General features: G+C 39.7%; 3 protein-coding genes across 10 annotated transcripts in view; 2 read left to right on the top strand and 1 right to left on the bottom strand.

The window, feature by feature from the left end:
* The first annotated feature begins 167 nt into the window (after positions 1-167).
* LOC306820276 (NACHT, LRR and PYD domains-containing protein 3-like) lies at positions 168-9,031 on the top strand. 2 transcript variants are annotated; one of them, XM_079338089.1, is made up of 9 exons: positions 168-321; positions 1,901-3,524; positions 4,057-4,398; positions 6,097-6,264; positions 6,349-6,519; positions 6,804-7,019; positions 7,110-7,283; positions 8,334-8,507; positions 8,648-9,031. In XM_079338089.1, the coding sequence occupies exons 2-9, from the start codon at positions 1,918-1,920 to the stop codon at positions 8,661-8,663; spliced, it is 2,868 nt and encodes a 955-aa protein (XP_079194215.1). In that variant the 5' UTR covers positions 168-321; positions 1,901-1,917; the 3' UTR covers positions 8,664-9,031. The 2 variants fall into 2 exon arrangements, with proteins under 2 accessions (XP_079194215.1, XP_079194216.1); XM_079338090.1 differs by having other exon boundaries at positions 168-369.
* Positions 9,032-10,819: 1,788 nt separating this feature from the next.
* On the top strand, positions 10,820-18,297 carry LOC306820104 (elongation factor 1-alpha 1). Its single transcript, XM_079337791.1, has 8 exons — positions 10,820-10,943; positions 13,336-13,481; positions 14,410-14,589; positions 14,694-14,990; positions 16,185-16,335; positions 16,630-16,886; positions 16,993-17,227; positions 17,623-18,297. The coding sequence occupies exons 2-8, from the start codon at positions 13,338-13,340 to the stop codon at positions 17,745-17,747; spliced, it is 1,389 nt and encodes a 462-aa protein (XP_079193917.1). The 5' UTR covers positions 10,820-10,943; positions 13,336-13,337; the 3' UTR covers positions 17,748-18,297.
* Positions 18,298-18,363: 66 nt separating this feature from the next.
* The window catches only part of LOC306820095 (potassium voltage-gated channel subfamily KQT member 5-like), a 119,504-nt gene continuing 109,950 nt past the window's right edge, over positions 18,364-27,917 (bottom strand). For 2 of the 7 annotated variants that reach the window (XM_079337769.1, XM_079337770.1), the window contains 5 exons: positions 27,716-27,824; positions 26,572-26,703; positions 26,204-26,311; positions 24,596-24,722; positions 18,364-23,810 (listed from right to left, as the gene is read on the bottom strand). In XM_079337769.1, coding sequence (XP_079193895.1) covers positions 22,734-23,810; positions 24,596-24,722; positions 26,204-26,311; positions 26,572-26,703; positions 27,716-27,824 — 1,553 coding nt within the window. In that variant the 3' untranslated portion in view covers positions 18,364-22,733. The remainder of the gene's footprint in view (positions 23,811-24,595; positions 24,723-26,203; positions 26,312-26,571; positions 26,704-27,715; positions 27,825-27,917) is intronic. The other 5 variants (XM_079337772.1, XM_079337774.1, XM_079337773.1 and 2 more) reach the window with 3 other exon arrangements.

Raw genomic sequence — 27,917 nt, 5'->3', positions numbered from 1 at the left:
TTAAACTAATGCAGGTGAAAGCCTCGGCTTGTTGTCATGAAGCATGGACATGTGTGAGCAGCAGGGGGCAGCACACAAAGATGTACATGGAAGATGCAAATGAAACACGCCCATTCCTCTTCCTGGATACTTCTCAGACTCTTCTCCCTTTTTTTAAAGGGTCAGTTAAAGACTGGAGTAAATGAAGATGAACCACATTTATGAGCCTGTGAGAGTGTCAGTTTTGTATTTATTTTTTTTCTGACATTTTTACATGATACTTTGTTTAGTTTCGCTCCACTCACCCTCTGTTGCAGGAAGGACTGAGAGCTGCAGGTTTTGGTAAGTCACGCTGTGATTTGCAAAACACAGATGCGCTAACATGGAAGAGTAAATTAATGAACGAGTGTTACTGTAAGCACCAACTGTACTGACCGTAAATAATGCAGCTTGAAAGGCTTCAGACACCGGGTTAGTTTGGGGTTGCTTTAGCGTTAGCCTTGATCTTAAAAGCTGCCTAACTTTTCATGAACGATGCCTCAGACATGTGTTGTTGTTGTTGTTTGAGAACATTGTCTTTTTAAATAATGGATGTGACCGTCATCGTGCAAGATTTAAAGCTGTTTTATCCAGCGGCGGTCATTTTCTTTCAGTGGAAAAAAAACGGCTTCAAAGTAACGGATAGGCTACATGACCACTGGAGTTTATGACAACTTCATATTTTCCCTTTTCTTCTAACGGAGGAGAAACGTGTAATTGTTGCCCTTCTGTGTTAAACTCCTAACTCCAAACTGCAGGGCTCATCTGTTTAACAGTAAGAGTTACATGTAGTATGTAGATCAGGGTCCCTCTGTGCTGTTGAGTCACTTTATAGACTACATATTGTTTTGGACAGGAGCCAAAGCAATTCTAACACCCCTGTATGGTTTATTATGACCTAACTCAAATGTTTCAGCAGGTTAATGGTCGAAACTTTAAGAAGTCTACAGGCAAGACAAAATAAGCCGAAAGATGTGGACGTGTAAATACTGACTAAGAATAATCTCCACAGAGGGGATTTTCTATGATGTCAAGAGTACAATTTGAACACATAGGTGACAAAACAAAGAAAACAAGGAATAGACTTTCTTTATTGTCATTCAAATTTGAACTCTACAGTGCAGATAAGAACGAAATTTCGTTGCATTGGCCCGTAGTGCAGAACAAAAAAAGCAGCATCAAGTATTTACATAAGGTCATTAGTATTTACTAAGTAAAGTGCAGAGACGTAAAACAGAACAAGAGCTATGTGTGAAATTACTCGGTGAGGTAGTCCAGCTGAGGGCAAAGAAGGAGTTATTTTATTGTGTTTAAAGTTCGCTTCGGAGGCAGCAGAAGCCCTGATGGTGACCTAGGTCAAAGAGGAACCCTTCCTTAAGTCCTTCTTGTGCTCATCCACGTGTTGACCATAATGGCTATTAATACTTTACCTGTCAAAGTAATGGTGTTATCTTTCTCTGCTAAGCAGCACTGAGCGATACTTCTTTAGCTTAACACCTGTCACATTGTGTGCATTTCATACAACTTGTAAAAGATAAGAGATGGACACTGCAAGTTTTAAACTAAGTGAGTTGGTTAAAGTTCACTAACACTGTATATGACATGATGGCCTGATTATTCATTGAAGATTTTCATCTAATGAATAATGATCAGTTCACCTGTAGGCCATGTCATTTAAGGTCTTGAGTCAAAGTCTATCAGATCCACAACTTCTGACTTTTGACTAATCATTTCTTGGTTCTCGGTCTGTCAAAAAGCACAACGCTGGCACCCTTTAAAACCACCATCTGATGAAGTTTGATCATCAGAGCCTTCTGTTTCTTCCCCACAGCTTAGCACTACGTGAGCTTAAGTTTTGACTCAAATTTAATTTGTTTTTCAGAAATAGCTGGCGCTGAAATGGATCTCCAAACCCGTCTCAAAATCACTCTGAAGAACAAATATCTGAAAGTGAAGGAAACATACTCAGAAAAGTCACTACTTCCTTTAAGACTTTGTCAATGGGATAGCAAGCACGGCTCCCCCTTGCCCGGTTTGCCCCAGCATGAATTCACATATGTCGACAAGTCGGACTTGTGGATGCTTTTCAAAACCATTCCACTTTCTGAACCGTTATCATGTGACTGCAAACACAAAAGCAGCAAAAAGACTGTCCTCACAATAGGAGTTTCTGGAGTTGGAAAAACGACAGCAGTGCAGACCGGTGCTTTGGAGTGGGCCGAGGGGAAATGGCACCAAGACATCCACCTTCTTTTTCCTCTCACATTTTGGGAGTTAAATTTGCTCCGAAAAAAAGTCAGCCTTATCGAACTTCTCCTGACGTTTTACCCCGAACTGAAGGGGCTCGACGTTTCTAGCCTGAATAAAAACAACGTGTGGTTTGTCCTCGACGGACTTGATGAGTTTCACACCTCACTTAACTTCAACGGCCCAACTGTTACTGATGTTTCTCAGGTGTCCAACGTGGATACTCTCGTGACGAGTCTGATAAGTGGGAATTTACTCCCCAACGCTCATGTATGGATAACAACCAGATATGCAGAGGCGACACAGATCCCTGAACAATTTGTCCTTAAAGAGACGGGAATGAAAGGCTTCAGTGACAAACAGAAGGAGCAGCACTTCAAATCTATAATCTCTGATGAATTTATGAGCGACAGAGCCATGGACCACGTGAAAATATCACGGAGTCTCGACTTCCTTTCCGAGATACCTCCAATCTGCACCATCATGGCAAATGTCTTGAAGAATCACGTCAAAGCGGCTGATGGGTTTAAAATCAACCCTTTGAATCTCACCCAGATTTACTCAAAGCTGACTCAGGATTCAAACTCTGATGTTCTTGCCAAACTGAAGAAGCTTGCAATGCATCGACTGGGAGAGAAAAATGTGTTGTATGAAAAAGATCTCAGAGAATGGGACTTAAGTGTTGTCGAAGCATCGTCTTTCTCCAAAGAGTGTCCGCTTGTGTTGAGAGAAGAGAAGGGACTGCGCAATACCAAAGTGTTTCGCTTTAGCCAAGTGAGCGTCCAAGAGTTCTTGGCCGCGTCGGCCAAGTTGGACACCATCGAGGCGAGTCATCTGGAGTCTGATGTTCTCCACTTCCTGGTGGACACGATGATGATGAACCGTAAGGGAGAGTTCGATGTCTTCCTTCGTTTCGTCTTTGGGCTCGTAAAGGAACGAGGCACATTGGAGCCCACCGATCCACTGTTTTACTACACCAAAGGCAAGATCCTGCAGGAGGTTTTGTCTCCCATTGCTGTGGGTCTCTTTCACTGTCTGAGGGAGTATGACAGCCAGGCCTTTCTGAACGAAGTCAAGTTCTTTCTGAAGTATGGCATCTCTCCAATCCAGGGTTTCACTGCCATGCATTGGACATTTATGATCCAAAGGACCACTAACTTTGAAGGGATGAGGGAAAGTTTTGAACTCCAAGTAACTCTGAGAAGTGATGATTCTGTCCTGAAGCAGCTGCCACATATTTTAAAATCCAAGAAAGCCATGTGAGTTGTTACTCATTGTGTTCAGCCTACGTACTTACATGCCAACATCTGTGGTTGTTAAGACAGTCTTACTGTTCAGTTGTTTTCTTTCTATTTAGGCAAAAGGAATGCAAAATGTGTTCTGGCATGGGATCAGCCCAAATTAAAAAAATGTAAAATAAAATGTCTTATCATTGTATGGAAATAGTTAAGAAGCGGATGTAGTCACAATGACATTAACCCTGTGGCGTATTGTTTTAAAGACTGGAGAATACCATTTTGGCTGCCAGCTTTTCAGGCCTTCAGAAGTGGAGTCGCCGTTTGCTAGCCATTAGAACAAACAGTCTACATTCACCTTTCAAATCCATTCTCTGATTTTGAGAAGTCTGCTTCTTGATAGTAGTAGAAGCAGCCGTCACTCGTCTGTTTGGAAAAGGATAAGACAGCCACTTCCTTGTTATTGTTGTTTCAGTTTAGTGATCACAAAACGAAAATCCTACCATTACTGCCTCCCATAACTTGTCATGAGTAATGAATGTCTGGCTCCTTGCAGGCTGCGCTTCTCTAACCTCACAGACAGGAGTTGTCCAGGCTTAGCAGCAGTGCTGAGCACAGGACAGTCGTACCTGAGAGAGCTCGATCTGGGGTACAACAGCATCACGGACAGTGGAGTCGAGACTCTGGTGGAAGGGCTGAGCAATCCAAACTGCAAGCTAAAAAAGCTGAGGCTGCAGGGCTGTGGAGTGGGCTCTCGAGCATGTAAATATCTGGTGAGAGCCCTGAAAGAGTCCCCGAAACTCAAGGAGCTGGATCTCAGCATGAACGAGATAGGAAACGAAGGAGTGCAACATCTTGCGAATGGTCTAAGAGATGGATGCCGCTTAGAAACCCTAAGGTAGGTGTCTGGAAATACTTTTACATACGAGCACGCCCTCTTTGTTTCTTTATTTCTTGATAAAATAAAAGAATATAGAGCATCTTTGATTGTAACTTTTGTTTTCCAGATCTTTAACTCCCCATACTTGACTCTAATGGCCCATAATGACACTAATTTAGAAAAGCTAAATAGGGACAGGAAATGTGAGACGGAGAGATTGGGGTAGACGTGTCTTAAAGGTTCAATGACTTGAGCTCTGAATAAGGTTGACGGTTTATGTACTTCATTGGATCAATATCTCAAATTAAAAAGGCACCACTAATGCGTACAGGAGAAGAAAAACAAATAACTCTTCAAAGTAATCAGTCTTTCTGACCAAAGTTGGTCAACTCTTCTGATCTTCGGACAAAGCACTTCATGTTTGAAAATGTCACAGACTCTCATCGGCCCCACAGTCAGAAAACATCACAGTAATGTGAAGAATGCGTTCCATTAATGTTCACCGGACTTTATCATTTATTTTCTTACATGCACTCCATCGCACCTTTTGAACATTTATTTTTTTTAATTATAAATCTTTATATTTGATACTTTTTAGCTATTTTATATTTTTATTATAATTTCTTTCTTCTTTTTTTATTATTTAAGTTCCTGCTATTTTGGCTTTATTTCTCTTGTTAACAGTTTTTGCACCAAGACAAATAACTCGTATGTGTAAATGTACTAAAACCTGATTTCAGGAAGAAAAAAAAAAACGTCCATATCGTTACACTATAAACTATTTAAATGTTTCTTGAAGCTTTAAACTATTGGAAGAAAATCATTGTAGTTTTAGGGAGTGAAACAAATTTAAGAGTTGAGACAGTAGAGATGGAAGAAGAGCTATGATCAGCAATCATCACTGACATCCAACCAAAATCAACAGTGGATCACAGATACATTCATAAATGACACTGACACACACACACGCACACACACACACCTGAAGACTAACTCTAAAAGAAATGTTCAAACAGTTTCTCTTCATTTTGAAATGAGTTAGGGTATGGAGACAAACCTGCTGGTCTTGTACCAGGAATGAAGGCTGCGGGGGTTGTTATGTTGATTTGTAGCTCTGAAAGGGTTAATGACAGAACGGTCAAAGTTGTATGGACTTGCTCAGCTCAGTTAAAGGGTTTCATGTAAACTACTCATGGAGAGTTGAAATGTTCATGAACAAAGATATTCCTGTTTGAAAAAAAAAAGAGTGATCTGGACTCGAAACAAACGCTTGAGAGATTTACGACCTGTCGGATGAGGAATGCAATGTTCTGGGCAGGAGAGTGAAGGGTCGCCGTGTGTGACCTTGAAAAGATAAGTACTGATGTCCACAGAGCCGTATCTGGAGCCAAGATGTCGAACCACAAGGTTTTAATTAACATGCTCCGTTGAAACAAAAGGTGTAAAAGTGACTGTGAGGGTCCTGTTTATTCTCTTCCCATTAGCCCCAGCTCATCGTTTGACAGGAGAGGAGTTTTGTTTTGAAATTTAAAAAAGGGGGGGGAGGGGGTCAGAAGAATAATGTAATCTGCCAGAAGAAATGTGGCCGTCTTCAGGAAGTTGGAACTTTAAGACGTCCAAGGAGATGGTTTCTTTTGTTGCCAAGTCTGCACACAGGTTGTTCTTTTATTCAAAGGTGTTGTTTGTTTGTTTGTTTGTTTGTTTGCTTGTTTGTAGACTATCACAGTGCAACATCGAGCACACAGGCTGCGTGTATTTAGCCTCAGCGCTGAAGAAAAACCCGGACCACCTAAAAGAGCTGGATCTGAGCATCAACGCTATCGGAGACAAGGGGGCCAATGAGCTTCTGAAAAAAGTGGATATAACACAGCTGACAAAGCTAGAGTGAGTATGACTTGGATGTACGCACGTTCACTCTGACTTTTAAGTAGATAGCATTAAACTCAGTCTCTACTGTCTGTGTGGCAGCTTGTACCACTGCGGCCTGTCTGTATTAAGCTGTGCAAGGATCGGGGAAGCTCTGAAGAATGAAAGCAGCTCTCTGGTGGAACTCAATCTCAGCAACAACCACTTCCAAGACGCAGGATTTGCACTTATCTGCGAAGGCATGTACGCGTGGTGCGGTCTGCAAAAACTCAAGTAAGGCAGCCATGGGCTTATATTTCTTTCTGACTGATTAGATAACAATCAGAGGAAGGAGGACCTGAATGTTGATGACGACTTCACCGTATTCTACAACATGACGTTTTGTTTATTTGCTGTATTCTCAATCAAATGCAAATGTTAGACTCCTTTAATTGTCAGTTCAATGAAAAAGCATATTTCTTGATTCTAGATTTTTTTTTCTTTGACTTTTTTTCCGAGCTCTCTACTGAATATCTCTGAACTATTGATGAATGACATATGTCCCTCTTTGCCATCAGTGTTTCAAGATGTGGCATCACTCACATCGGCGCAGGTTTTCTGGGGAAGGTCCTGTGTTCAATCTCGCAGCTGTACAGCGGTCGGACGCAGAAATCCGACTGGCAGGCGGTTGAGCTTAAAGAGCTGGACATCAGCATGAACTGGCTCAGAGACCAGGGGGTCAAAGAAATCTGTGGTGGAATGAAGAATCCCTACAGCCATCTCAAAGTTCTCAAGTACACATCCTAACTTCTCTTGACAAAGATGTTGTAATCTCACAGGAGCAGTCTGCTCTAACGTGCGTTTATGTTTGGTTGTTTTTTCAGCCTCAGTTACTGCAACCTGACTGATGACTGCTGTGCAGAGCTTGCAGGAGGATTATCGTCAAAGGAGAATGTTGTCGTTGAGCTTGACCTGTCTTGCAATGAGCTTCAAGATAAGGGAGTGAAGAAACTCTGCATGGGAATGAGAACCCCCCACTGCAGACTGGAGAAATTATCGTACGTCTTTGTCTTTGGTAGAGTGCTGTGTGAAAAATGTCGAATGCACATTATTTATTTCCAATGTACCTCTGTCCTACTCCACGTGGCCATAACAAAACGGACACATTTTAAAAGACGGGTGAGGTAGCATTTTTGACATTTTTTTAATACCCATTATGATTGAAAAAAACTATGATGAAGTTCTACTCTAAAATTTTGTACAAATATCAAGCTGTTCATCAACTCATCAAAGCGGACCATCTTAATATAGACCATAAGGTCAACATTTCAAAGTTGTAATACCATTTAGGGGATGTTGTCAACATTTCATCAGTTAATGAGCCGTGCAAAAAGTTTAAATCAAATGCCAGAGAAACTTTGGAAGGTATTTTTCAACATACCACTTCATCATTTATCTGTTTTAGACAACAAAATATCCACTTCTGGAGTAAAAAGTCTCACCGTGATGGCCAACTTTCACCAGATGCTGCATCTCAGCTCTGGCAGTGTGGAGCCTCCTGGAGCAGATACGCGAGGCTTCTATTTTTGCCAGAAACTGGAGCATGAGGCATCAATTTAGCAGAGACAAAAATGAGCAGGACTGGGAGTCAGACACCGAAACAACATTAAAACATCCCGTTTATTTTCAGAATAAAACACTCAGTTTTGACAGTTCAGATAAACGACTGCCTGTGTGTTTTTGCTTATACGGTTTATGTAGAGTTTTATGCCACATCGTATAATCTTGTGCTGTTGCGAGTGAATCTGTAAAATTACAGTGGAAATTCCTGTCTCTGCACTCCAGCTGACCGGCTGTGCTCTTAATGACGGACAGAGCCGAAATGGACCGGAGCTCACAAAAGTTTGGGGTCAAACAAAACCATTTTATTTTACTGAAACATCCCTGGCTAACATGGCGAGCATGGTCATCTTAATTTGCTGACAGACCATATTTAAAGCATTACATGAGTGCAGATAAATAATGGAAAAGTTATCAAGGTGATTGTGAATGAAATCAGAGGATATTGTTTTCTCCTGGCGTTGAAAAATGTTTCTGTTTCTCTCCAGATTGAGGAGCTGTAGTCTGAGCTCTAAAAGTGTCGAGTTCCTGATCACAGCCCTGAAGTCAAACCCTCAACATCTGTCCGAGCTGCATTTGATGGGCAACAAACTGGAAGACTCGTCAATCAGAGTGCTCAGTGAGCTGACAAAGTGCCAGAAATACACCCTGAGCACATTAGAGTGAGTACTGACGTTATGTGCACGAGTTATCAAGTTTAGATTTCAATCCCATCATCTTCTTTTTCTTCACCATGGTCCATGTGATGCAGTAACACGGCAACTAAAGCATTCATGTGTCCGGTCTTGTTCTCGTCTTTCAGTATCTCTGCAGACTGAGGAGGGTGACAGACGACGGACAAGAAGAAGATGTTCTTTACTCCAGCATGAAATGTTTGGCTCTACCTGTATAGGAACATATTCGATGCATATTTAAATATTTAACCTACGGCAATGCTAAGGTTTATCACAGATACACTTGACCCTTTTTTTTTTGCTACTTTTTTTATGATTTTATGTATTGTTACATATTTAAAAACAATGCACGTGTTGACATGCTGCGTTGCTCAGTATTTGGGGGGAAAAAAGTGATAAAAAGATGAAAGTATGTCCCCCCCTTGCAATTTTTTTTCCTGTATATCACCAGCTTTCTCTGTCATGAAAGCTAAGTATGATCTTTAAAATAAATCCAGCATTGGCTTACTGTGTATGAGAGTATCTTTAATGTTCATGGGTTTACCTTCCAGTCTGATTGACTTTCATTATCTCCCCTGAATTATTCAGACCCCTCAGTGTATCAGGAACAGGTCAACTCAGTGTTAGTTTTTATGCAATCCATTCAAACTAAACTTTAGTGTCATTTTGCTCTTAAATTGATTGTCTGTACATTCCACACCTTTTTGATGACTTTTTTTTTTTTTTTTTAAATCAGATTTCAGTGCCATTTATAATACATTTTTTCAAAAAAAAAAAAAATTTTTAAACTGAACACATGGTATTCAGGTATTCAGACTCGTTGCTCAGTTTTGAGTAGAAGCAGCCTTTTGAGCTAGTCCAGCCATGAGTCTTCTTGGGAATGATGCAACAAGTTTTTCGCTCCTGGATTTAGGGATCCTCTGCCGTTCTTCCTTGCAGAAGGAAGGAAGAATGGCATTGGCCAGCAAAGGGTCTGAATACTTATGACCATGTGGTTTCTTTTTTTAATAAATTTGCAAAAATGTCTACATTTCATTGTCAAGATGGGATGCTGAGTGTACATTAATGAGAAATAAAATGAACTTTCTTTATTTTTATCAAATGGCTGCAGTGAAACATTTAAAGGGGTCTGAATACTTTCAGTGTCTTTGTATTGATTCAATAAATCATCAGTAAATAATGTTAGCAAATTGTAGGTTATCACAAATTCACAGAGCACAAAATGAAATCTACAAATGTCTCACTTTAAAGCGATAAACTGAAAGCAGCAAAGCCTTATTTTTAAAAATCTTTAACCAGCACGTTTGACATTTTTGCATGAAATAAATGTGCTGTTAATGATAGCTTATCAAAGTAATTTTGTTTTAAATGATTTGTGTTATTGCATGTTTTCTGTTAGTTGGCGTCAATCATCGACCCCCAGGTTAGCAAGATGTGCCGTGTGGTCGTTAAGCTCTTTCATGCTGTCAATGGAGTTAAACTCCAAAAAGTTCCTGTTTTGTAAAACGCTTTACATTGGCCCCATTTCGACTGGAGGATCTGTCACTCAGAACTATAGACTTTTTGAGGAACTATGTGCTTTTCCACCAGATCTACCAGGGTAGAAATTCAGTTCTGGGGTAGAAGTTCCCCCTAAAAAAGACCCTGCTGGAGGTTATGTACTTTCTGAAAGTCCACAGACTTTTGACAATAGAGCATGTAACTCCCACAGAGCTAAATGTCTTTGATTGGTCAGTCACAGCGATGTAAAAAAACACAGTGGTTAATCTAACACCCGATTATAGACTAAGTAAGGGTTTAAGATCAAATTAAACTAAAAATAAATAGAAAAGCAAGCAAGAGAAGAGTCAGAGGTTTGGTCTGGATTTTAAACCTTTAAAATGTTTTAATCTCCCTTGTTTAGTTTTACTTTTAAGTGTGTTTTACATTATTTACTAATTCATTGAGATAAAACTTGATTTGACTTCTGCAAAAATTAATTTACATTTATGTTTGAGTAAAATAATGAATGACTTGTAAACCTTTTCTTTATTCTCATTTTTTTTTTTTAAAACTAACTTTAGAGACTGAAAATCTTTTTTAGAAATACAATTTGAAAATGACCCCTACAAAGATTATCTATATTCACAATTTAAAAAAAACTGAAGTTTAAATGTCATAATCACAAAAAATAATTTACCACAATAGTAACTTTAAGACATTCATTGTTGAAAGAGATGCACTTGTGTCTCAGCTTTGCATGCACTGTCTGAGTTCTTGCAGCACTCCCATCTAGCGGCCGACCCTAATAGTTTCAGTCAGTGACGCTTTTGACGCTGGTTGACGAAGCGATATCTGCTGCGTCCCTCAGTGCAGCACAGCAGGCAGCATCTACTGTGTCATCGCATTGAACGCACATCTGAGGGGAAAGGTAAACTATTGGACGTTTGACATTATAGCAATTATAACTACCATTGGTTTTTGCTGTGTCCTGAAACAGACGTGTTTCAAGTGATTATTTATTCCAGGTAGGTTTGTTATCTCTGTTTGCGCATTTTAAGACTCCACATTGATAGTCAAGTGCGGTGTGGTTTTAATATCATGGTAATTTGATCAGTGCAATAGATGCCAAAAAAGTGCAGAGTGATTGTGGACTGGCACCGTATCAAGCTCTTTTCAGACTAGGCCTGTATGGCGCAGTTTCTGAGGATAAATATTCTTAACCTAAAAAGTCACGTTGGAATCCTCTCCGCCCATCATCATCATCATCATCATCCTCCTCCTCCAGCTGCTCCCACCACGGAATATCATCATCAATAGTGCAATAAGTCAAACAGTCTGCAAGGTGGCTGCTGAGACATGCCGACAGTTTTTAAACGCCCTCGGCTCTGCAGGGCTTTTTTTTTTTTTTTTTTTTTTTGGGGGGGGGGGGTTATGCATTATTTTTGTGTACTTACGGGGGTGTAGAACAAATGCAAGCTTTTAAATGAATTATCACTTTGTGCTGTCGTGTGTCACAGTAAACAGTTTTCATTATGACAAGCAGGTGGGCTATTGTCTTGGGATGTTATGGTTACGGGGTCCAATGAAATAGGCCTACAGTCAATTCCAGGCTGAGTGACAACTGAAATTAAATTAGACAGTTCAATGCAGATGCAGTCAGGTAAAGTTCTGTGACCCAGCGGTCTGTGCACGTGGACGTACAGCGTGCGCGTGCCACTGTGAGAGAAACGGAACAGTCAACCAAAGTTCACGTTAGACCTATCGGATCTTTTTTTAAATCAAATTATCTTTACAGATGAGAAGGAGCTCGAAATACATTTACTCAACCATCAAACATATAGATTACTCGGTGACTAGTGTTTAAATGATGTTTGTCATGATGTTTGATTTTAAATGCTTATTTTTGTTTTCTGTCCAGTGTCTGAAAAAAGTCATTGCTGTGGCGATTCTGGAGTCTGTTAGGGCCCCAAGCAAAGATCAATTAATCGGCCTTCCAACCATCAGATCTGTGTCCTGACGCATACTAAATAGCAATAACTGAAAGAGAGTATACTGCAAAAACGTTCGTGAAAAATGTTTACAAAAGTTTATTTAAAATAAAAAATATTTATGCCAAACAAGAAAAATGTAAACGTCAGGGTTCTCCCAAGGCCAAATAAGTTATACAAAAAAAAAACTTTCTGACTTGAAGAAAAAGTTGTCTTAGCTGTTAAAAACAAAATATAAAACTAAACTCCTCACCACAAAACAGGAGAACATTGGTTAAAGAAAATGGCAGAGAACCCCTACAATATGCTTCTGACTTCATTAATCTTGCTCACTGGAAGTACAAAACATACAAGTGACACCATCCACTTGAAACCAGCAGAATGAGAGGAGACCAGCAGCCCTGCCTGAGGTTTTAATCTCCAGCTGATTAGCCGATCAGTTCGGAGGTCTCAGGTGTGTGTCAGTGTAAAGCACGAGGGTGCGGCAGACCTGCAAAGCAGACATGGTGAGAGAAACAAAACAAAAACACCAATCCAAGCAGGACGTAACACAGGTCATTTCATAAAGTGCTTAATTATTTTATCTAACATGCATAACAAGGTCCTGCATGAGGTATGGATGTAATTGTATTTGACACATTCCTTTAAGAAATAACTGTGATGAGCTAACACTGCTTTATCCTTTCAAACAACACGTTTTTTGATTACAGTTAGTAGTAAAAGAAGCTTTATGGTATCACAGTCTTTCAGGCACTTATGGGAATTTCTAAGAAGATAAAGTAACTTCCTTCCTTTGTTTATTCGTGGTGAAGTCAATGACTAATGGTCTAGTACACAGGAAAAGTAGTATTGGAAGCAATTTTGCAGAAAGTATTTAGAAGGTTACACGATTGATTGGCTGTATTGCTATTGTAGATACTGCAACACTGTCTCAGTATGGTTATGTCAGCTTTATACCAAAATGATTCGGGGGAAATAGTATGACGTTATGTGTTTTAGCATGTTTTTATAAATGGAGATACTTGCCCTTAAGGCCCACACGACTTTTATATCAAAACCAAATGTAGCATCGGTTTAATGTCCCCTCTTAACCATCTCCAAACAGCTCAGCAAACAGTTAATGCACAGCTGGGTCAGGTCTCTGAGTAAATAATCAAATCGATCTATTAAGTGAACTTTAATATTTAGTCACTCCTTTCCTATGTCTAATTCCATATTTGCGGTAGATCTTTAAGTAGGGGCGTCTGAGAGGGGCTGATAGGGCTCAACATGTCTGCTTCCTTGACTCATTCATTGCATGTTGTTAATTTTGTTTGCTGGTATATTTCAGTATCAGGTGTGAGAAGCAATGGGGAAGGAGAAACTCCACATAAACATTGTGGTCATAGGACATGTCGACTCAGGCAAGTCCACCACTACAGGCCACCTCATCTACAAGTGTGGGGGAATTGACAAACGAACTATAGAGAAGTTTGAGAAGGAAGCTGCGGAGGTATGTGACTCTTACTCTTTTAACATTCTCTCTAACTCATGTTTAACATTAGATTTTTCATCGTTGCATGTGGAACTGCAGTTTAAGGACAACTGTATTCTGCTCTATTTAAACTATCATCTTGTCTTACAAGCATGATGACTATTTTCTGTATCAACGTCTGTTTTTATTTATTTATTGAAATATCTTGGAAAAGTGGCGGGTGTAAAAAAATAAATAAATAAATACATATATATATATATATCTCCTATGTAACATGTTGCTACATTCTCTATACACTTCGGTCAGCATGAATAGACTACAACATATTTGTAATAACATCCATGGGTTTTATAAATCAATTCATATATTGTTGTTTTTTTTTCAGAAAGTTATAGTTATTATGTGTCTGGTCACTGTTTTCAACAACATTGTGAACTCTTTTTTGATCATTTATGAGCGATGTGTGATTTGATGCAGAAACCCCGTAAACAAAAAAAGTATATTCTTATTAGCTTTCAAACTGACAAAGAGAACTGTCAAGAAGTCACAAGTAAGTGCCAAAGTGTAATAAAACATTATGCATCAACAGAAAGAACAACATAACTGTGTGCTAAACTATGCAATGTTTATGTGTATGTAGATATTTGTTAAATTAAATGTTGATCTTTCCTGCTGATTCCATCAGTTAAGGGAACTTGCATACCAACGTTTTTTTTGTTTTTTTTTTATCATGTGGCCTTCCATTGGGATTATTTCTTCAAGGAAAAATACATTTATTCAAGCAGTTGCAAAATAGAAACATGTCGCTGCCCTCTGCAGTATGTTTGTAATTAGTTATTTGTATAATAAGTTCTGGGTGACATACTGAGGGCTTATGGCTATTTATGGATAGGTAGTGATGTATTTTACGTTTTACATTTCTTCATCCTTCCTTCACATCATCTAGATGGGAAAAGGTTCTTTCAAATACGCCTGGGTTTTGGACAAGCTGAAAGCAGAGCGTGAGCGCGGTATCACCATCGATATCTCTCTCTGGAAGTTTGAAACCAGCAAGTACTATGTCACCATCATTGATGCTCCAGGACACAGGGACTTCATCAAGAATATGATCACTGGGACTTCTCAGGTAGATGAGAAGGAGATTTTTAAAAACATGTATTATAGTGTAGGGATAGAATATTATAGGAGATTATTTCACATTCTTTGTTGTTGTTTTTTTTACTCCATCAGGCCGACTGTGCCGTGCTGATCGTGGCTGCAGGTGTGGGAGAGTTTGAAGCTGGCATCTCAAAAAACGGGCAGACTCGTGAACACGCCCTTCTCGCCTACACCCTGGGAGTGAAGCAGCTCATTGTGGGCATTAACAAGATGGATTCCACGGAGCCTAACTACAGCCAGAAGCGCTATGAGGAGATCGTAAAGGAAGTCAGCACTTACATCAAGAAGATCGGCTATAACCCAGACACTGTGGCTTTTGTACCCATCTCTGGCTGGAATGGAGACAACATGCTGGAGCCCAGCCCTAATGTGGGTATATCCTCATATAATGCCTTTAATCCAACTGTTTTCAAAGTATTTGTATTTAAAGTGGTGCCTCAATACAGTATATATATGCATAAATACAGTAGTAGCTGCAGGTGGATGTAGTTAACGAAAAGGGAAAGACCACAGAAGAGCCAGGCTTCTTTTTTTGTGCCTGAGTTCCATAAAAAGTGCACATCTTCTCTAGAAGATCAATGAATAGAAATGAGTTTATCAATACAAGAATGGAGCCTCGCGTTCCTTAAGGCAGGCCACGGATTCATTCTCTAATATTGTGCCAGAGTTTGCACCAGCTGATCTCACTCAAGCCTCGTCAGCTGATATGCTGAAAACATCCTATGGCCATATAGTTCTTATGCCGCCTTATTTAAACTGCTTTAGTCAGCCTATGCTTCCCTGCTCCCTCTGCATGCTACATTTGCAACCCTCCTCTTTCCCTATATATATATATATATATATATTGCAACCCTCCCTTCTTGAGCCAAAGGTCCCCAAGTTTAGGACTAGAAAAAATAAGTTAGCAAACCAATAACCTCTTATCCTGCCTTCCTCCTCCGTTCTGTGTGCAAAATGAAAAAAAAAAAAAAAAACACCAGCGCGTGCCAAATTGTTATTGATGACTCAGGAATTACTGGTAGCAGGATTCTGCTCTGTCACGGCTTTGTCAGAGCTGCAGTTGTGGCCGATGGCAGAGAGCAGGGACGACACACTGAAGTAGAGACAAAATCTGGCACCTTCCGGCAGCCTTCTGAAAAGGATTTAGCCGTGTTTGTTTTTGCTTAGAATGTAACATGATGTCTATGAATGAACCCAGATCTTTTACCCCTTGCTCTGTGCTGCCATTTCCCTTCGTACTGTATGTAGCAACGTACTTTTTTTCTGGGCAGCATTCACTTTAAAAATTCTAACATTGGACAATGTTTAGGACACTGGTTATTAAAACATACTATACCATTGCTAGCTATATCTCAACTTGTGAGTCCCAACCTGTATTTAATATGCCGTGCTGTTTATACTAACTGTATCTACAAAAACAAGATGATATATTGTAAACCATGAATGCACATGAAAACATATGTCACTGTTGCATAAAAAATGTTGCAGACACAGCATAGCTTTTTATTTATTCCAACCGTTAACTAAATGTCAAGCTGTCTCGGTAAACCTGCCTCTCCACAGATGTCATGGTTCAAGGGCTGGAAGATCAATCGTAAAGATGGTAACGCCTCAGGCACCACGCTGCTGGAAGCTCTGGACTCCATCCATCCTCCCACGCGCCCCACTGACAAGCCCCTCCGTCTGCCTCTGCAGGATGTCTACAAAATTGGAGGTGAGACTATGTTAGTAGTGTGTCAGTCGTTAGTATGTAAGTGACCAGCTGTAAAAAGTCTCAATGGGACCAGCTATGCATTAGAAGTATTTTTGAGACTGAGAGCACTTTGTAACACAACAGAACTAATTGAGGTCTGAATGTAATTCTAGCTGACTCTTTGTATTCTAGTAAGAGTTTCGGTCCTTTCATCTGAGCAATGTTTTCTAGACATCATCATCTAGATGAAGCTTGAATTATAAGCTGACGAAAAAAGGGAGTGCATACTTTTAATATTGATTAACTTTCTGCCAGGCATTGGGACTGTACCAGTTGGCCGAGTGGAGACGGGGATCTTAAAACCTGGAATGGTGGTGACCTTTGCCCCAGTTAACCTGACCACTGAGGTCAAATCTGTAGAAATGCACCACGAGGCCCTGAATGAAGCCCTACCTGGTGACAATGTGGGCTTTAACGTCAAGAATGTGTCCGTTAAGGATATTCGCCGTGGCAACGTGGCTGGAGACAGCAAAAGCGATCCACCACAGGAGGCAGCCGGCTTCACCTCTCAGGTCTGCACACAGAGCTAGCTTTGATACTGACTGAGTTGTCACTGTTTTGAAGTATCTACATGTTCACCAGTCTCTACTTCTCCACACGACTTAATGTGTCATGCAGGTGATTATCCTAAACCACCCTGGTCAGATCAGTGCTGGTTACGCCCCAGTGCTGGACTGCCACACTGCACACATCGCATGCAAGTTTGCAGAGCTCAAGGAAAAGATAGACCGTCGATCTGGCAAGAAACTTGAAGACAATCCCAAGTTCCTGAAATCTGGAGATGCTGCCATTGTTGACATGATTCCTGGCAAGCCCATGTGTGTGGAGAGCTTCTCTGAGTACCCACCTCTGGGTAAGTTACCTGCCATGCACAGGAATCACTGTGTGTGGGTCACAAAATTTTTTTTGTATAATGTATTATTTCTCCTAAATAATAGGGTTGAGAGTAAATCAAATCTAGCCTTTTTTCAATTTGGAGGAAACTGAAAACTTTGGTCGATACCCAACATCCACAAATGTCCAATATCTGACAAGGATGCTCATAATTGGTTGAAATAGACAGCACAAGGAATTTTATTGGTTCTTATTGGTTTAACTTTTTGAATAAAATTCAAAGGGAAACACAATAAATCCAAACTCTGATGTACTTTGAGAAGCCATGACAGCTAGCTATAACAATCCAAGCCAATTTAAGGCGTTTCATATTTATTAAAGAAAATACATGTTTTGTCAATTATTCCTCTCCAGGAAGATTTGCGGTGCGTGACATGCGTCAGACAGTGGCAGTGGGAGTGATCAAAGGAGTGGAAAAGAAAGCCCCCACTAGCGGTAAGGTCACCAAGTCTGCACAGAAGGCACAGAAGACCAAATGAACGTTTTGCTGGGCTGCTGCCCCAAACGCTCACCATGGCCGAAGACACACACGCACCCTGCACCTTCTAAACACCATCGTCAGCGTCTGGTCTATTATCACAATGCATCGCAAAAGCAGACGTAGGAAAAAAAAATGACTAGCACACTGTTAGTGATTAACATGTCACCACTGCAATGTGTAGGTTTTATTGTCTCACACAACACCTGTTCATTATCCCTCTGTGGTTGTGTGCTGTTGATCTAGCCAACAAACTTACTTGCTCAGCACTTGTAGTAATACGGATGTCTGTTTGTTGAAGTAATGCTCTTTGTTGTAGCTTTAAAAGAGATGTGCTAACTAGCCTGAGGTAGAATGGCTTCTTGCATGTTACCTGTTTGCACCTTAGAGGAACAAGCTTCTGAAACCGTTCAGAACCTGAAATCTTCATGCCTAGCACACTGCTTGTCGTAGACTTAGCAATGTCAAATGTTAAAAGTTACTGTCCATGCACCTTACTTACTTGTTATTTGTGAGCTCACATTCATAAAAGTAAAAATGTTGAAACTGAATGTCTTTGTTTGTGGTATTATTGCCAAGTACCCAAATGTTCAACCAAAAAAAAAAAAAAATCAAACTCTTTGCAGAATTTCTTTTATTGATGAATGAGAATAATTCACTTGCATTTTCATAACATTACAGGCTTCATAAATCTAACTGAGGTTATTACTAGTGTAAATATGTGCACATAATTTAAATAAATTAAACAAGACCAAATGTTAACATGTTAAAGGCCTGTTTTTATGCCCAGTAGCAAAACGATTGCCTAATAAGAAAAAGCCTCATGTCAGATCTAAATTAAGAAGATAAAGAATGAAGACCGTGCAATTATTTGAGTTCAGTTGAACCTAATGCACTTTTCAGGAAATTGTGATATGGAGATGATTATGTACCACAAGAGCAAGGCACCAATATATCCTATGTTCTGCACAAGTTGTAGACTTTATAATGATTTGTCTCAGTGACATGGCATTCATTCTCAGTAATTGGTAGGTTTGGATATGGCAACCTCTTCATGCAAAAGATGTTTAAATATCTTTAGAAAACTAAAATCCACTTCTTAAAAGCAAAACGACCCCAAGCCTTCTTCATGTATATTCTGATAATTAAAATGGGTCTTCAAAATGCATTGAGGTACTCGCAAGCTAATGGTGGTTACTCATGACTGGGGCTTCAGATGCATTAGCGCTCCCATCTACCCGCAGCTAATGGAGCTATAATATATTTCTAAGAGGTCTGAGAGAACAGCTTTTCCCTGCCTGGTCCCCTTTATCTGTACCATGCAACATGAATACATTCTGCAGCAAGTCCACTTCAATAAAGGAAACATAATCCCACATTGTATTGAATGGATACAAATTTACCATGAATTAAACAAGAAATGTTCCTTTCATTTAAAAACAGAATGGCAAAATGCCAAATGCAATGCAAAGTTAGATTTCTGAACAAAAACAAACAGCTTATACTAAAACACATATTCTGACATCACATCAAACTTAGAAAGGACATTCAAGATGAGGTTCAGTCCATGGCTAATGTCAGCTGGAAAACAAGTTGCTTGTTCCTTTTCCAAGACTGTAAACTCGATCCTTCCCAGATAAACGTGTCGCACACAGCTGGCTTTTTTCAGAGTAAATCACTTTTCTCATGCACATGTGCGTATACAGACGTGTATACACGTATACGTAATAAGTGCATCTTATACTACAGATGACTGCGACTTTGATACGTGTTCTTAACCACATTTTCTAAGTTTCATGCTGCACTTCTCAGTTTTAAATGGGTATAACCTTCAATTTTGGATATTTCAGACTTGTAGTTATATTTTGTCTTAAGTATTTACGCAGTATTATATGCAAATCAGTTTGCGACTTTTTTTACTTGCTTGTTTCAGATAATGCAAGTCATTTCAAGACTGACATGGATTGGCTGATATTAATGATATGAGCATATATAACAGAACACAATGCCCAATAGTTCAGGGTCCTTGTATCATTGGTCTTCGAATTTTTGTTTCTGGTATTTTGTTTATTTCTTTATTTTTTGTTTTATTTTGGTAAACAAGGTTTGAGCAAAAGATTTTTTTCCATATAACAAAATAAAAAAATAATGAAGTCATCAGCAAGTTTGCCAAATGGGTAGTGGCCTGTTAGAGGACTTCAAGTCAATGGATAAAATGTCTTTGGAACAGCAATCTATCAACAAATATTTCTTCATAGGTAAAATATATGACAGTGGCTGTATAATAAATGAAGCTGTTTAAAAGGAAAGTCTGTAGTTACAGACCATCTGTCCTGGTATAATGTTTTTTTCAACCCTTTAGTAGTTAGTAGCAAGAGGCACTGCTTGCAAAAAGGCAGCAGGAGCATCACAGACACACTAATGCATGCACAAACAGCGCTGTTCTGCCATGCCAGCTCCAATGCTACACACCACCATAAGTACCTCCCATTACTCCTTATTATAATTGGATTAGGAGCAAAAACACTCTGGCCTACCATATTACCTTAGTGTGCTACAGAGAAAATACGTAAATATCTAATATCAATACACTGGCAGTCTGTAAACACTATTTACTCCTTTTCTCTGTCTCTCTTTTTTTTTCAATTTTGTTTTTTGAGGGGCTTTTAATGCCTTTATCGGAGCTGGATCAGTGAATGGAGTCAGAAATCAGGGAGAGAAAGAGAGAGTCGAGACGACGTGTAAAAGGAGCCACAGGTCAGATCTGAACCTGTGCTGCCCGAACATGGCGCACGAGCAGTAACCACGAGGCAACTGACACCCCCACTCCCTGTCTTTTTTGTCTTCTTTCCATCTGATTCTATAGTTGTTTATTTTTTAAAATCTTTTTATGTAAATTGAGAACTTGTTTTAATGTTAATAAGATTATTTTCTGATTAGCCGACCACTAATAACAACACCTCCTGTAATTCAACTTGGGTTTTTGAGTTTTTAAATAAAAAGTCAATGACTACTTGTTTTTTATCCTTAAATAGAAAACAAGAATCCAAAGACCAAGAGATAGCCTACACAGACCCTTCAGGGTCTAATATTTGATTTGAATGTTTTGGGCAGAACGATATGATGATATGATGATATCAGTTAGGTGGCTTTTCAAGCTTGATTTTTGAGGTGATCCGATAAAACTCTTAATATAAATTTACTCTGTTGATATTACAGTACAGACTTTTAAAAATGGCCTGCATATAAATGACAAAACCAAAACATGATCAGGAAACAATGGACCAGATTTCAATGTCAATGATATAAATCAAGCAAAACTTAATAGTCTGCTGAATGAAGAATGTACACAAAGTGTTGAAAACTAATAGCCGTGCAATTTTTGAATCAATATATTTAAAGTGCCTGCATTAGTCAAGGAAAAAGTTAAACATACGATACCTGCATTTGGGGGTCAAAACTTGAATAATTACAGTAATAGGACCTGTGTCTTATTTTTTTAATATTGTGGGCAGCCAAAGAGGATAGCAACTCTTTATTTTATTAAAGATCTAAACTTCAAGAGGTTATCTGGTTTATTTTAATGAATGCGTAGAAAATTAAACTAAAATAGTAACTGGACAGGAGAATGTCAAGTTTGGCTACAGTGAGGTAACATTCACTTCAGTGTAGAAGCCTGTCCATGTGATTCGATTATTAAGACATGAACAATACCCAGCCTCTCTTTCACTTTTATCCAGCAGCCACTCACAGTTAACAGAACATGGATCCAGGTTTTGTTCAGCTTTTGTTTTTTGTTTTTTTTAGATAGGCAGTGCTTGTCAAGAGAAAAGGGAGTAGCCATTGACCAAGATGCAGTTAGCCATTGCTTATTAATTGACACCAATTAGCTTTTTATCAACCTCTATCAATGAATCTTCATTTTAGTACAGATTACAATTTGGTTGCGCAAGCAGTCGCTCAACTCCTACACAGCAATGTGTCTCAAGTTTACATTCAGACTTACACAAGTGAAGAGGGGGAAAAGTCTCAATGTGGTGCATCCACTACCAGTATTTTTTAAAAGCTACACCATATGCCCTAACATATCCACCCTCGCCTCGAGAGGCTCAATGAGTAAAGGGATTACCTGAATCCCTCAAAACTACCACCATATTAATGAGCATTGTTTACAAGGCTATGCTGAAACTGAAGACAGGAAACTTTTGCACTACGAACGAGGTCAATTAAGACTGAATTTTGACTCTTAATTTCATCTACGTTTTACATTTGTAAAACTTTTCTTAAGCGAAGGAAAGCTAGTAAATACTCCACTATGCGATCAAAAATTCAAATCAATTGATCAAGCATGAACTTTCAGGGAGTAACACTTCTGTGAATTCCTAATGAACCGCATAGCCTTCGCTGTAGAAGCTTCTCCGGGAACTACAAAGTGTTTTGCATAAAGGTAGGAGAAGCAGCTCTTATTGGACTTCATCGATGCCACTTTGGGTCTGGTATTCAAGTCTTAATAATGCAATATTTATGCCTGTTTTATCCACCCTGTACAAAAGTGATGATATGTTCAAAGTCACCATGCTGTTTCATTTGTGTAAACTCTATCTTGCTTAACTCAGTACCTTTGACTGACAACATGCAATGCTCATGCAATGCTCATGCTGCGTCTCAAGATCTTCCACAACCAATCGTCTGTCAGGCCAAATCTGGTTGACAGCCAAGTTACAGTTTTACTTCTTGTCCATTATAGAAGCCTTCATCTTTTTCTTTTTCCCCGATTTGTCAATCATACTTCAAAACAAAGAAAAACGTGTGCAATGATATGCCACAATTGACCCGCCTGTATGAAAATACTGTGATTTTTTACCAAATGAATCAACACAAAAGAAAACAAAATGGACCCCTTGTTAAACACCAACCCTCCCCTCCAAAAAGGATAAAATCGTCTTTGTGAGGTGAGATTTCTGTGCCTCCTTGACTGCAGGCGAGTTTATTTTAGCCGTACGTGTGGCATGTTCAGCAATTCGGAGCTGCCAGTAGAGGGTGGAGAGGCATGGCCACTGGCCAAGCTGCTGTTAGAGCCCCGGGACCCGGCCCCTGATCTGCTCCCTGTCCTCTGGAGCTCCAAGGTGAAAGAGGGGTTCTCAGCAGTACCAAGGGACAGAAAGTCAAATCCCTGTGTCTCCACCTCTCTGTCACTGATAAATAGGTCCTCCTCACCCCATACGCCCCCGCTCCTACTTAGATTACCACCACCACCCCCTCCTCCTCCTCCACCAGGGTCTTGGCTGCAGCTGTGGAAGCCGATGGGGGAATCACTACATGTACTTGGGCTTGGAGATGACAGACTGTGGCTGAGATGGGAGTCCTGGACAGTTCCGGGAGCTGCCTGCATCAGGTCCTGCACTGACATAGACTTGCCCAAGCCACGGTCCAACTTGTTGGGGCCAGAGCAGCAGCCCAGGGCTGGTGGCACCAGCGGCTGGCCACTTCGACTGGGAGGGGGTGGTGGTGGAAGTCTCGTCAAAAGAGGAAACCCTCCGTCTGCAACTCCTCCGACACTGCTCATGCTATTTGGGGTGAGCAGCGGTGAAGAGCTACCTACAGCCTCGTCAGTGCCACTCTCAGGTGTAGTGGCTTGAGCCTGGCTGTGATTATGGCGGACATAATGTGGATGATGATGGCGATGGTGGTGAGGGTGGTGGTGAGGCAACGGTGATGGGCTGAAAGAGGAAGATGCAAGGTTGGAGGGAGGCGTTGAGGAAGAGGCGTTAAGATTGAGGTTGAGCTCATTGGGTGGTGCAAGGATAAGATGGAGTCCTCCCTTTGAGAGATGGGAGTTGGTGGAGGGGTGTGTGATGCAGTCCCCAGTGGGAGGCGCTCCTGTGCTGCTGACCTGGGTGGAGCAGGACAGATCTTTGCTGAAGACAGGGGAGTTGTAGTCAGAGGTCTGTTCCAATTCAAAAAGAGGCAGAGAGGAGAGCGTGAGGGCTGAAGATGAACCTTTACGCAGAACCTGGCGATAGATGTCGAGCAGGGAGTCGAGCTTTGACTCAATTGACTGAACCTGTGAGACGAAAAAAAGAAAGGAGTGAACAGATAGAAAGTTTGAAAAGTCGGGAAGGACTGACTCAGATCCACTATATGAATCTATTTTTAGGAAGACCTCTAATCTAAAAACAAATAATTGTATGTTTACTAATTTAGGTGCCTGGTGTACTGGTATCTAGCATTACAACACACTTAAGCTATGAATATTGGTAAAAAAAAAGAAGAAAAAAAAAAAGAAGAAGAAACGTGTAGAACAAAATAAACTGAACTCTATAATAATCATCTTTAAGCTTTTGACACATAAATGGTGTTGCATGAAAGTGTAACTAAAAATCTGGATGTCATCTCTTAAGTTTGACAAAATGTTAACGTGAAGTTGCAAGTCGGACTGCAAACTTTTGCAAAATATGGTAAAGGAAGTCTTGAGAACTCCCTGGTGGCGGATGTTATGAAAATGAGATGTAAGCAATACTTCCTTCAGCTCAGTGTTATTCCTTCATGGTCTTTGTTTCGTCTACACATGTATTTTTTTTTTTTTTTTTAATAAGCACAGGTAGCAGACAGTAGCAGGTTAACTCACTTTCATACATACAGGAGGGGAAACAATTCTTACACTGATTAGTCTTACAAAAAAGATTACAAGATTATTTCTAATTTACTCTCAATGACTCTATCAATTACTGGCTATTGGATTTTGAAGGATATAATCTGTTCCAGAAACATACACACACATATGTAGAGGAGACACATAGTGGTTCCCTGACACGGAAATAAATAATAATTAAAGAGCAGAACACAGACCTGCCTCTCCACTTTACAGACACGACCCAACATGCTCATATCCTCTAAAATATCTCCATCAGACAGCAGTTTCTCTCGAATCTTCTTATCCAGAGGGATCTGGCCTCTCCCTAGGATTTGGTCCACTCTGCAAGAACAAACACACACACACACACACACACACACACACACACACACACACACACAGCACAAGCATACGACAACACACACAAGCACATGCAAACAGAAGTAGAATTAATTATCAAAAGATAGAAAAGAAAAGTACAAGGGAGAGATCAACGAGGCAGCCCACAGAAAGAAATTAAGCTTCAAACTGAAACAGAATATCAGTTGTTTTTTTTTTAGCAAACTCAGGCGAACAAGGTTATCCTTTCTCACTGGATTTAAAAGAAATGTTGTTGGAGAAAACATTTTTCATCATTCTACTAAATTATGTAACTAAATTTGGGATGACGACAATTCACAGAACTTTGTACTGTTGTCTTTATGTTCTACAATCCAGTGAGTTTCTAAAGATTTGTGTTAAAAAAGACTATCTAAAAGGGCATACCAGTAGTCTTGATTCTGGGTGTTAATCTAGATTATTTGTGGTCTTTATTATTTGTAGGTACAACGGATTAGTGAACTGTTGCTGTAAAAGGATTAGCAAAAGCGTCAGTATGTGACAACTGATTTAAAACGTTTTTTATACCTCCATATTCTGACAAAATCATCAGTATGGGTTGGGAAAAAAATGGAAGTCATCATTAAAAACATTTTTAAAAGTTTGATACAGTTTCCCAGTCCTATCGCTATGTCTAATCTTGTGTGTATGCAACAGGCCTGTTCACAGTCCCTGACAGATACAGACCGAATGATTTATTCATTGATAAAAAATTGTTTTAAAAAAAGTTACTTGATACATGCAGTATAACTTTGTGATTTGAGAATTTGGTCTGTATGTGAATATGCTTGAGTTAGAGGGGTGTGCATATTTCTGAGTGATTTAAATAACGACTCAGGATCCACCAGATTTATTTTCATAGACTGTATATTAGAAGTAGATGTAGTTATAGTGATGACCGTTTGCTTTGCAGATTACTATTCTGACGACTAAACAAAATTATTTTATTGTCACAATCTTGGTGTTGAAGAGCCAAAAGTTACCATTTTTCTAAAAACAGGTAAAGCCAAGGCCAGAAGAAATAGACGGATTGGTAAATTCAGACTTCTCTTTGCAAAAAGTGTGTGGTCCCTACAGCTCATTTGAATAGAACGCAGATTTAAAGTGGTACTTCAGTGGCTCTACTTTTTAAAACCCAGCGGAAGTAAACTTCTTATATATAGTCTATGAACATGCCAAAACAAAAGTTAATATGTATTGGATAGTTTGTTAGTCTTTGGTTTTGGATGATTTATTCTAAGGCAATGTTACAAAGGAGCAAACATGACAGACATGCGTGAAATAAGGTTTCACTTCACTTTCAGATCAGTCGTTTCAAAGAAGAAGCTTCCATATGCCACATTTGTTTTTGCAAAATTTTGAATAAATATCTCTTCTTGAATCAACTGAGTAAAAAAGCAAACTGAACCCCATTATCATGTTAAAGATGTGGGGGCTATTCTGACCCCTGTGTGGAGTTCTTTCTGCCCTGGCTGTAATAAACAGGCAGAGAGGGGGTAGAAAAGGCCTTGGCTCTGCTGCTCAGGGTCTGTGGGCCTACTATCATGTCCAGCCTGTGAGGAAAGCAAAGAAAACACAGACACACAGAGGTACACGTGCATACACACATAAATACACAAATCACAAAATCCCAAGAATAAACAGACGTTCAAAAACAAACAAATATACCCATACATGCATAAGATATGGGGGCACACATACACACAAGGATACAGATGAGTTATAGTGTTGTCAAACAGCTCAATACTGAAAGCAACATTAAAGCATTAAAACTGTCAGCGAGTGCGACCATGCTCTGTGTTGTCATGCCTACCTTGTCTGCAGGCTCTTAATACGACACAGCATGTCGAGGTGACCGGCAGAGTACTGCTCGATCACATCTTTGACATCATAGGGACGCAGCGTCTCCTTAAACTTCTTCTTGGCCACATGGAACTTCATTATTCTGCACAGCGATGCAAAAGATGAAGATAAATCAGCCACAGGGGGGCGCTCTCATACAGACAGTTTGCATGACTGTTGGTAACATCCTGAGCCTGAGATGTTTTACAGAACGCATCTAATGAACAGAAAACCTTCACTTCATTTGTTTTATTTTCTACATGTCATGTGTGTAGTGCATGCAGATAACCTGCTTCTTCACAGAAAAGCAAACGGTCACAACCACCTGTACAATCACTTCATTGGCAGTTATAAAAACAGTCACTGAGTTTGTGGCTGCTTATTTAATAAAAAAAAAAAACAGCTGAAAAACAAAGGAATACGTTTAAAGAAGAGTTACGAGTTAAAAGAAGATCTCAGGTCCTGTGTCATAATGTTGTCATGTTATTTAATTTGAGAAGACTTTTAAAAGACTAAAATATAAAAGTCTTTGGACCATTTTATAAATCATATAATGGTATGAGGAGCAGTGAAAAAAATCATTTTATCGTCCTTTCATACTGCAATCCCATGTCTGCATCCTCATTAGGATAAACTAACATTACTCCATTGAAAATCCTTTAATTCTTTATCAAAACAGCTTCAAGATTTCAGGTTAATGCCCCAAAATACTTTCTTGCGTTTCTGTGCGCTGATCTCTCCCTGAGTACGTCTGTGAGCAGTCCAGCACCACGTTCCGCTTGAAAAAGCTTTGAATTGCAATGCATGATGGTTTATATTATTTGGATTATTGCCATAAGTTGTACACTACTTTTCATATTTCATTGTGGGATAAGATGAGTGGACTATATAGGGTTTGATAATGCTCATTCTGACATTCTGTATCAAATTAAATAAAGCAAAGATGATCTAAAAATAACTTCAGGAAAACATTCCTCCGGTCGTTTTTAATCCCCAAATCAGCAGAGCAATTAGAAGACGGGGTTGTAATCAGGGGTTGTTTGCATGCAGCCTCAGCATAGAAAAGCACATTATTAGTTTGATTGAAGGAGGAAGTCTTGTTTCCATGGCCTCACCTGACGGCTCTGATGACACACTTGACTGAGGGTAGCAGGTCCTCCACTGAGATCTCACAGTGACAGCCCTTATCATCAAACCCATCCTCTCCAGCCATGTTGGATTCTGCTGTTGGGGACAGAGTGAACAGAAATGAAGGGACCATTTGGATTTTGCTAAATCAAATGTGTTGAATCATTGTTTGTTTGTTTTTTTTCCCAA

This window comes from Symphodus melops (assembly GCF_947650265.1).
Source record: "Symphodus melops genome assembly, chromosome: 2".
In the NCBI taxonomy this organism is placed as follows: domain Eukaryota; kingdom Metazoa; phylum Chordata; class Actinopteri; order Labriformes; family Labridae; genus Symphodus; species Symphodus melops.
This window is presented reverse-complemented; position numbering and strand designations above follow the sequence as displayed.